The sequence below is a fragment of the Alligator sinensis genome, unplaced genomic scaffold (assembly GCF_000455745.1).
Source record: "Alligator sinensis unplaced genomic scaffold, ASM45574v1 scaffold766_1, whole genome shotgun sequence".
In the NCBI taxonomy this organism is placed as follows: domain Eukaryota; kingdom Metazoa; phylum Chordata; order Crocodylia; family Alligatoridae; genus Alligator; species Alligator sinensis.
In genome coordinates this window covers 52,136-62,511 of record NW_005842390.1, presented here as the reverse complement: position 1 = coordinate 62,511, position 10,376 = coordinate 52,136, and the positions used below count along the sequence as shown (strand labels likewise).

The 10,376-nt window shown below is 59.7% G+C and overlaps 1 protein-coding gene across 4 annotated transcripts in view; it reads left to right on the top strand.

Annotated features, from left to right (window-relative positions):
• NAV1 (neuron navigator 1) overlaps positions 1–10,376 on the top strand; it is a 243,154-nt gene that overhangs the window by 210,982 nt on the left and 21,796 nt on the right. For 3 of the 4 annotated variants that reach the window (XM_025211157.1, XM_014522734.2, XM_025211158.1), the window contains 11 exons: positions 653–791; positions 1,486–1,786; positions 2,985–3,678; positions 3,847–4,290; positions 5,326–5,474; positions 6,971–7,141; positions 8,206–8,258; positions 8,535–8,558; positions 8,666–8,743; positions 9,515–9,598; positions 10,185–10,296. In XM_025211157.1, the coding sequence (XP_025066942.1) occupies positions 653–791; positions 1,486–1,786; positions 2,985–3,678; positions 3,847–4,290; positions 5,326–5,474; positions 6,971–7,141; positions 8,206–8,258; positions 8,535–8,558; positions 8,666–8,743; positions 9,515–9,598; positions 10,185–10,296 (2,249 nt within the window). The remainder of the gene's footprint in view (positions 1–652; positions 792–1,485; positions 1,787–2,984; positions 3,679–3,846; positions 4,291–5,325; positions 5,475–6,970; positions 7,142–8,205; positions 8,259–8,534; positions 8,559–8,665; positions 8,744–9,514; positions 9,599–10,184; positions 10,297–10,376) is intronic. The other variant, XM_025211156.1, reaches the window with a different exon arrangement.

The window sequence follows — 10,376 nt, the reverse complement described above, 5'->3', positions numbered from 1 at the left end:
GCCAGCCAGGTGCGGCCAGTGAACTCCAACAGCTTGCTCTTTGCTTCCTCTGCTCTGTTAAGAGAGCTGGACCTGAGGTGCAGGGCATGCCTCCAGATTTGGCCTGGCCTGAGAATTAGGCTCTAGGTTCCCTTGGCTGCCAGCAGTGGTGCAACTGGTACGTTTTGTGACCTGAGCAAAACGCTGGAGGGAGGGGGGATGCCGAAGGACAAAAGCAGTCAGTGTTGCCTGCACCCGGGACTCAAAGTCCCTGGCTGCTGCTGGCATGGTGTGGGCTGCCCAGCTGTGGCACAGGGCTGCTTCTACTGCAGTACTGTGGACTCTCTGGGAAACTGCCGCTCTGGTGTCCCCTCCAAGTGGGCTCCCAGGGCCGGTGTACCACTCACCCTCCCCAGGTTATGCTATTGCTATCAGGAACTGCCAGGGGCTGGAGTGATTTGCAGGCCAGGGCCCAAGTTGGGATTTCATCCTCTTCCTAAGGGAAATGCCCATTGATTGCAAGATCACTGCATGCTCTCGGGGGGAGCTCTTGAGGGAGAGAGTCTACAGTACTGATCGCAGCCAGATGCATACCTGCGTGTGTGTGTGTTTGTGTGTGTGGCCTGACAATGCTTGAGGTCTGAATCCCTCTCTCCTCCTCCTCTCCTTCCAGCTGGGATGAGAGCAGCTCCATCAGCAGCGGCCTCAGCGATGCCTCTGACAACCTTAGCTCGGAAGAGTTCAATGCCAGCTCCTCGCTCAACTCCCTCCCGTCCACCCCCACAGGGTCCCGGAGGAACTCTGCCATAGCGGTATGTGCTTGCTTCACATGCACACACACACAGGATTGTTCAGGGCTTGCAAAGGAGGCAGCGCTGGCAGCCCTGGAAGGTGTAGCCCGTGGCCTGATGAAAGGGGAGTGGGCTGGTTGCATGGGAGCTGGCATGAGCTGGGTGGGACCGAGCTGACTGAGGGGGCCTCATCACGTGTGGGAGCAGCAGGGGCTGGGACGTCCGGTGTCTGCTGATCCCCACCAGGTGCTGGTCAGCCTAGAACCTCTGGCACCCCACCTGCTGAGGAGGAGTCTGGCCTACTTTCTAGTGAAGCTTTCAGGCCAGCCCGTGTGTGCAAAAAGCTGTGCTGTACCTGGTCCAGTCCAGGTTGTGCAGGAGGTTGGTGGTTAAGGCACTTGGGTTCTGTTCCTGGCTGTGCCAAGGACTTCCTGGGTGATCTAGGATACGTCACCTCCTCCCACATTACAGATGAGGCATGGTACAGATCAGTGGCTGCCTGAGGACACACAGCGAGTCAGGCTGACACTGGGCACTGAGACCAGACATCCCTGCCCTTTACACCATCCCCTGGCAGTGCTGCCAAGGGACAGTCCCGTGGGCTAGAGGAACAGGCACATGCGTCCTCCCAGGCTACCGCTACCATCAGGGGCTGGTAGCTTCCTCAGGGAGGAAGTGCGGGGGAGCATCCAGTCACCCCTGTGTGTCCCCACAGCTGCGCACGGACTCGGAGAAGCGGTCACTGGCAGAGAGCGGGCTGGGCTGGTACGGCGACACCGACGACAAGGGCCACAAGAAGCTAGACTACGACAGCGGGAGCCTCAAGATGGAGCACGGATCCTCCAAGTGGCGGCGGGAGCGCTCGGAGAGCTGCGACGAGGTCCCAGCCAAGGGGGGCGAGCTGAAGAAGCCTGTCAGCTTGGGCCCACCAGGGTCCCTGAAAAAGGGCAAGACTCCCCCAGTGGCAGTGACCTCCCCCATCACCCACACAGCTCAGAGCACTCTCAAAGTGGCAGGTGAGAGGCGGAGCGGCTGTCGAAGAAGCTATGGGTGGCTCCCCGGGGGTGGGGGATGTCCTGCCCCTGCCTTTTTTTGCTTCTGATGTCTGGAGGGCTTCTAACCACCCAGCACGACCCTGAGGACCCGCAGGGGGTGTTGGCATCACCAGCAGCAGCAGCAGCAGGCAGGGTCTGGCACTGTGCAAGAGATGGACCTTGTCTGTGAGCGCAGGGCTCCCCCTGGTGGCGGACACAGGGATGGGCACAGCGGCTGCTGTTTTGCCCAGGCCCTGATGCTCTTCACTCAGAGCTGGGGTTTGGGTCCTGGCGCAGGGGAGGGGGGAGGTGACTGGGCAAGACCCTAACAGTGTGGGGCATGCCATGCCTCACAGGTACAGCCCTGGAAGTGGGCAGTAATGGGTGCAGCACCCAGCCCTCTGATTTCTTCAGTGACAGTGATACCAGGGGTTGGAGGGGGGGGGGGTCAGGTCATGATGACTTCCTGCTATGGTAGAACATAGCAAAGCCTCCTGTATCCCCTGCTGCTCATCCTTCCAAGGTCTGGTACCCAGTGGGGAATTGTCCATGCAGGAAGCCACCAGCACGGTCCCACCTATGATCACAAACTTCAGGTGGGAGCTGGCATGAACCACAGAACAGAGCTGGGCCCATGTCAGCTCTTGTATGAGAGCTGCTTGCAAACCCCCACCCTACTCCTGGTCTGGCCACACACTTCTCCTGCTCAGCTGCAGGGCTAAGGGCCCATGGTGTTTTGAACTTTTTCTGCTCAGAAGCCTGGCCCCGGTTCCCATGGTGTATCCAGCTCCAGCAGGGCCTCCTAGCCAAAGCCTTCACAAGAACTGGGCCTGGCTCTTGGCACCTGCCTGTATTTGCTGAGTGACTGAGGGCAGGTTCTTTGCCTCCCTGTACCTCAGGTCCCCATCTGATCTGATCCTCCTTTACCACCTTGGGGGATCTGCAGCAGAGAAGTGCTGCAAAGGGGCCAGAGGTGTCAGTCATCCTTGTTGCGTGGAGCACAGGCCCTGGCCCTTCCTGAGGGTGTCAGGCTCTTGGCAGACCAGAGCTCCCCAGATACAGCAGAGCCTCTGGGGCAAGTGAGCCTGTTCTGTGCCCAGAGGTCCAGCCCCTGCTGGCCTTTGAGGCTGGGACACTCTCTGGCTCCCAGCACTTTATTCCCCTTTCTTGGCTCTTGCAGGCAAACCTGAGGGCAAAGCCACGGACAAGAGCAAACTGTCTGTGAAGAACACGGGCCTGCAGCGCTCTTCCTCTGATGCCGGTCGGGACCGCATTGGAGATGCCAAGAAGCCTCCCTCAGGTCTTACCCGCCCCTCCACCGCTGGCTCCTTTGGCTACAAGAAGCCAGCTCCCACGACCGGCACTGCTACAGTGATGCAGGCTGGGGGCTCAGCCACACTCGGCAAGATCCAGAAGAGTTCTGGCATCCCTGTCAAGCCAGTCAATGGGAGGAAAACCAGCCTGGATGTCTCCAATGCTGGCGAGCCTGGCTTCCTGGCCCCTGGGGCCCGCTCCAACATCCAGTACCGAAGCCTGCCACGGCCAGCCAAGTCCAGCTCCATGAGCGTGACAGGCGGGCGTGGTGGGAACCGGCCTGTAAGCAGCAGCATTGACCCCAGCCTCCTCAGCACCAAGCAAGGAGGCATCTCAGTGTCACGCCTGAAGGAGCCCTCCAAGATCGGCACAGGCCGGAGCACACCAGCCCCGGTGAACCAGACGGACCGGGAGAAGGAGAAGGCCAAAGCCAAGGCTGTTGCACTGGATTCAGAGTGTGTCTCCCTGAAGAGTATTGGCTCCCCTGAGAGCACCCCCAAAGCCCAGGCTGGCCACTCGCCTGCCACCAAGGTGGCTGAGCTACCACCCACCCCTCTCAGGTAGGAGCCAGGGACACTCCCTGCATTGCCCCACTGCCTAGGGCAGGGAGCCCTCAACCAGGCCAGGCACTGCTCTGGGCTGCTCAGCTCACAAGAGCCCTTGAACAGCTCAGGTGGCGTGTGGGTTGGCTTTGGGGGCCAACTTCATGCGATTTTGTGTCCCCACAGGGCAGCTGCCAAGAGCTACGTGAAGCCCCCTTCTCTAGCCAACTTGGACAAGGTCAACTCCAACAGCCTGGACCTGCCCTCCTCCAGTGACCTGCACCAGCCTCATGCCAGCAAGCTGCAGGACCTGCACCCAGCAGCCGGGCACCTTGCACCTTGCTTCACCCCCAGCCCTGCCCCCATCCTCAATATCAATTCGGCCAGCTTCTCCCAGGGCCTGGAGTTCATGAGTGGTTTTGCCATCCCCAAGGAGGGCAGGATGTACCCCAAACTCTCTGGCTTGCACCGCAGCATGGAGTCCCTGCAGATGCCAATGAGCCTGCCCAGTGCCTTCTCCGGGGGCAGCACCACCACCCCTGCCCCAGCCATGGCCCCACCCACGAGCGCAGAGGAGGAAAGCAGTGAGCTGAGCTGGAGTGGGAGCCCCAGGATTGCACATCTGGACAGGTATGGCCAAAGAATGGGCAGGCACAGGCACCTCCTAAAGGGACTGGGCAACTGTGGGGATGCAGGGGCCATGATCCCAGAGCTGGAGAGGTCAGGGCCATGTTGCCAAAGCCTCCTTCCCTCAATGCTGGGAGGCACAGTACATCAGCCCTGTATCTCTCTCAGAGTAGATTGCCCTCCCACCCCTCCCAGGGCTTCCAGTCAGGTTATTCTGCAGCCCCAGGGGAATGGTACTGGTCCAGATCTGCCCCTGGGGGCTGACTTAGTGCCTTCTCCCCAAGTCCTGTACCTGTGCACTGGATGAGCCCTGTAGTGCAACCCTTGGCCCCCAGATGGGCTGCTGATGTGTCCCTAGGTGGACATGGCCCTAGGACTGTTCCTGTCTGCCCTCAGCTGGGCATAAACAGCCCACAGAGCCAAGAGTGACTCATATTGCTTTTGCTTTCCAAGTGCAGACCAAGACCAGAACATACTGCCCAAGAAAGGGCTGGGGTAAAAGCTCTCCCCGGGCAACTGTACAACACCCTGGCAGGCATAAAGGGGGAAGAACTAACTGCTTCCCTGATGAAGGGCTGAGACCTAGGGGCTAAGTGAATTGCCCAAGGTCACATAGGGCGTCAGGGGAAGACCAGGGAAATGAATCCCACCAGCCTCCCCATCTTTGGCTGCTGGGACCAACCTTCTGGCCTCCAGCCTCTGTCACAAACAGGGGGCTCGCAGCTTGGTTGCCCAGGATGATCAGAGCAAATGGAGGATGTTTTGCTTGTAGCAGCAGGGCACCAGCTCCCATTGACACCCAGAGTAGCTGGGTGGGGCCTCCAGAGGTGCAGCTGCCGCAGCAGCCCTGCAGCCAGCTTCCCACATGCCCTGTGTCCTGGTGCTGGAGTCAGTATCTCAGTATCCTTCATGCTGCGGCCAGAAGCCTGCTCCAATCTCCAGGTCCCATGCAGAGCCTCACGGCTGAGTGGAGGGAGCACTGCCCTGGGACATGAGTGGATAGTTTACCCTGGCTGATCTCTCCCTTGGCTCCACCAGGTACCAGATCCCATCCCAAGAGGAAGCCAAGGAAAGGCGACACTCACACACCGTTGGAGGGCTCCCGGAATCGGACAACCAGTCAGACCTGCCTTCGCCTCCTGCCCCCTCCATTTCGCTGGTCGGGAAAGGCCCTCTCACCAATATCGGTTAGTCTCCTTCTCCTCACCCTCCCCAGTGTTGGGTCAGGCCCTGCTGGGTGTAAATCAGCACAGCTCCGCTGGCTGCAGCCACCAGCCCTAGAGTTCCAGGGTTTGAGCCTTGTGGGGACATGCTGTGCAAGACCAGCCTCACACTCTCCAGTGGGCCTTGGAGTGTGACCCGCAGGGTGGAGGCCATTCAAAGGCGCTCCCAGCCTTACCACTTTCTGGGTCTTTCCTGGGGACTCCCACCTCCCTTGGTTTATCCACTGCAGCAGGCAGTGTTCAAAGAGCAAAACCCAGGACAAAGTCCTGGATACTCCAGAGATCTCTGCAGCCAAGACTGGTTTGTTCTGGTTCCTGCTGCGGTCAGGGCACCATGCAGCAGGCAGGCTGGAGAGCTGTGCTGAGACACAGCCACCTCCTGCACTGGAAGTCTCATTGCCATATTCAGATACAATAAGCCTGGGCCTAGCACCACATGGGCACAGCTATCCTACGGCTGCCTCCCAAACCAGAAGCCGGACAGCCCTGCTCACGTGGATTTGGGAAGTGTCCAGCTGCGCCCCCTCTGCACACAGCAAAAATATGCCTGTGGCTGGGTTTTCAAATTTGGGACAAAGTCCTGTTTCAGAAAGTCCTTGGAGACCCCAAGACACAGCTTCTACTATCCCAAAGAGTGGGACAGCTTGAGACTGTCCCAAAGAGTGTGGGATGGTTGGTTGCATTATTGCCTGCGACTCCCTGTCTGGGCAGCCCCTGGACAAATAGCCCTGGAGAAGCACAGGTCAGTGCTGCTCACAGGGGGAGCAGGAGTCTGACCCTTAAAGCAGCTTTCAGCCCCTGCAGCAAGTTACAACATTACCCCCATGTTGCCTGGAGGCTCATGGGCCCTTGGGTGTCCTGCCAGGCAAACCTGGCTTTAGTGTAGGCTCCATTCAGCAGCTCTGGGCAGAGCCAGCACAGGCAAGCTGTCAGCAGGCGCATGAGCCTGGGTTGTTGCACACTCAGCAAGCCTGGGCCCGGGACTCCACCCCCTTGCTCCATGGGCATGTGGGTAGAACTGGTCCAGATTGACACAAGTGTGCAGGCCAGGCCTAGGCGGTTTACTCCTGTCATACATGGGGGTGGAGAGTGGAATTGAGCCCTGCGGAGTTACTCCTGATTTACACCAGGACAGATAGCTTTGAGCATTAATCTTTTGTTTCCAGGAGGCACCATTCACTACAACCAGTGGGCCAGCACTGGGGGAGGGGCAGGTGCAGTCAGTGCAGCCTGAGCAGCTTCACTAGATTCCTGATGACTTGGCCAAGCTGAGTCTCCAGCCCAGTGACCTCCTATGTGTAGCTTCCTTCCTTCCCCCTCCCTCTCTCCCTGGCTCCAGCTGAGCTCTGGCTCCTCCCCACCCCATGCTTCCTGCCACTCAGCTCCCCTAGGCAAGGCTCATGGGAACCAGCACGTTTCTGACCCCGCCTCTCCTCCCCCCACCCACCTTCTCCTTCCAGTGAGTCCCACCGCTGCCACCACTCCGCGGATCACCCGCTCCAACAGCATCCCCACCCACGACTCCACCTTCGAGCTGTACAGCACCTCCCAAATGGGCAGCACCCTCTCCCTGGCAGACAGACCCAAGGGGATGATCCGCTCGGGCTCCTTCCGGGACCCTGTGGACGATGGTGAGATTCTGCCGCAATCCTGCTCCAGCCATGGGGACAGGCTTCTCCGCCCCAATGCCCTGGTGCAGTGAGAGGTTGCACGGCTCCCTGCCCTCCCCTCCATGGCCCTGCTCATCCCAGTGGCAGCAGCAATGGCAGGCGGGTGCTTCTCATCCCAACCCCAGTGTGTTCCATTCACAGGCCTCCTACCATGGACGAGGGCTGTGACAAGAATGGGTTAATACGGCCAGGCAGATCCTTTCCACCACAGGGGCTTCAGGATGAGTGAGGGGGATCCCTGTGGGCACCAGTAGGAGACAGGCTGACCAGGCCACAGACTGTGAGAGCAAGGCCCTGGGCCCCACCTGTGTTCACAGCCTCCTTCTGAAAATCTGTCGGCTCCAGCCCTCTCTGAGAGCTCAGTCTCTGCGGTCCTTCTGAAGAGGAGTCAGGGAGGAGAGGGAGCAGAGAAGCTGATTCAGAGCCAAGAACCGAGGCTGGCCTGCAGTTCTGAGTCCAGGCTGACAGCAGGCGCTGGCAGACTGCAGCAGGCAGGGCAAGGCACTGGGCCCAGGATGGGGAGTTTGGGTGGACAGGGGCACAGATGTCTGCGGGCTTTGTCTGCAGGGAAGTGGAGCTGCACAGAGGGCACAGTGTAGGTGCCAAGCCCCAGGGACTGTCTTCAGCTTTGCCTCCAGCTCTGAGCTACCTGCAGCCATTCCTTCCCATGTGCTGTGCCTCTGTTTCCCCATCTGCCAAATGGGTGCAATGATACTCAAGTCCTGGGGGCAGGCTGTGCTCTGGATCATCCCTTTGGCTCTCCAAGCTTGTGACTGGGCAATACCAGAGGCAGGCTGCGTCACCTCCCAGGGCAGCTGCCAGATGTAGGCAGCTACACAGGAGCCAGATGCGGTCTTCAGGGCTCTGCCACGCACTCTACCCACCAGAGATCTACCTGCCCATGCTTCCCCTGCTGTACCCCCATAGACCCTGCCCTGGCAGCCAGCCTGCATCTGCCGCATCCTGCCCTTTGCAAGGGCCTGGGGGAGACGTGCCTTGACTCAGGTGTGTGTGTTCTCTTGCAGTTCATGGATCCGTGCTGTCCCTGGCGTCCAGCGCTTCCTCCACTTACTCCTCAGTAAGAGCTGCCCCTGTGCTCCTGCCTGGCTGAGCCAGGATGTGCCTACTCCGTGCATGTCTGGGGCGTGGGGCTTTATCCTGTCTGGTGCATGTGCCCGGGGGGAGCAGCACTTCAACAGCAGGGGAGGCTCTTGGGGGCTGGGTGCACAGGGCATTGGAGCTGGGGTGAGTGCTGTGCATGTCTCTGCCCCCAATCTCAGCCTGCCCATGCCTCATCTCCCCCCACTCCTAACTGCTTGCCTCTGTCTCTTCCTGCTGCGCCGCGCTCTGCCAGGCTGAGGAAAGGATGCAGTCCGAGGTACGGAGAGCCCCCCACTCCTCCTCCTGCACTGCCAGCTGCTCCTGGCCCTGCAGGGGCTACCCACCTGTCCCCACCTGACCCTTCCCTCCTGTTCTCTCCTGTAGCAAATCCGCAAGCTGCGCCGGGAGCTGGAGTCGTCTCAGGAGAAGGTGGCCACCTTGACATCCCAGCTGTCAGCCAACGTGAGTCCTGCGACATCAGAAGCAGTTCCAGTCCACATGCCTCAGCCTGTCCTGGGGTCTGTCCACATCTCAGTCTGTCCCTTCCATCCCAATCGGACCATCAGTTCCCAGCCAGCATACTCCCCCTCCCTGCTCCAGTGCGCAGTGTAGTGTCTGCACTGAGCTGTCCAGTCTGTTCGCTCTTGACAGCAGGAGCAAAACCCTGGGCACTGAGCAGCACAAAAACACATGCTAGTCACCTCTTGGTGCCCAGCAGTGACCAGCAGGAAGCAGTGGCATGGGGGCTGTCCTGCCCCCTCAGTGAGTGACTTGACCCAGTGTGTGGCCCTTGACCTCCAGCAGTGGCTGCTGTCATCTGCAGCTTGGCTCTATCTGTCCTATGTCAACACAATCTGGGCCCCGTACTCAGAATGGCTTTGGAGCTACCCAGCCATATGTAGCCTTAGGAATCCCTCCCCCCAGGGCCACTAAGAGCCATACACTCTATCTTGCTTGCCTTTTCCAGGCCCCTTCCCTGGGTGCTAACCCTGGTCATGGTACCTTTGCTACAAGGCTCTATCCCTCAGCCTGCTGGGTGGCCTGGGGGATGGGACACAGCCCTCCCCACTGCAGGACACTTGCATCCTAGCAGCCACTGCTCCAAGCAACCAGCCCAGCCTGGAGATACCACCCCCATGTAAGCTGGCAGACTCCTGGACCTGCCTGGCACTGGGCTCAATGAGCTGAGCTCCTCAGTCCCTGGGCACTGAGTCACCTCTCCTTGCCTTCCAGGCTAACCTGGTGGCAGCTTTTGAGCAGAGCCTGGTGAACATGACATCCCGCCTGCGACATCTGGCTGAGACCGCGGAGGAGAAGGTGCGCACAGAAAGGAAGAGTGCAGGGGCTGGTGGTGCCGAGACCATGCCAGTTAGGAGCCTCGTTGAGCCAGACCACAGGTCTCAGCTCCCCAGTAGAGCTGAAGGATCTCAACTGAGTGGCTAAGCCTGTCCACTACAGCCGGCTGTGGGTGCTGGAGCAGAGTGCAGGCACCAAGCAGTGGGAACCTGTTCTGGGGAAGTGACCCGGGCTGCAGAGGCAGCTGCCTCCTTCCACAATGGTGTCTGAGCCTAGGCTGGGTCCTGCAGAGCCACCCCCACTCAGATCCTCATGCTGCTGAGCCTGCCCTTCCCCTCCTCTTCACCAATCTGTAGCAAGCTAGTGGGGCATGGTACCAAGGGAATACTGGAGAGGTCTTCTGGCCAGTACTGGAAGTCTTGTCCTTCTGGGCATCCCCAGAGACCTCTGGCTACCAAGACCCTGGAGACCAGTAGTCCTCATCTCACAGCAGTGGGCACTTGCAGTGGCAGGGGGGTAGCACATGCTAGGGCACTGGGGTGTGAGTGTAGGTGGGGTGGGTGCCCCTACTGAGGGGCACAGACATATCCTCCCGGCTTCTCCTCAGGACACAGAGCTGCTGGACCTGCGAGAGACCATTGACTTCCTGAAGAAGAAGAACTCAGAGGCCCAAGCTGTAATCCAGGGAGCTCTGAGTGGGACTGATGTCACACCCAAAGGTGAGGTGTGGCAGTAGGCCATGTTTCTAGTGCCCAGGGACCAGCACAGGCATGTCATCCAGAGTCCCTGGGGTCCTTGC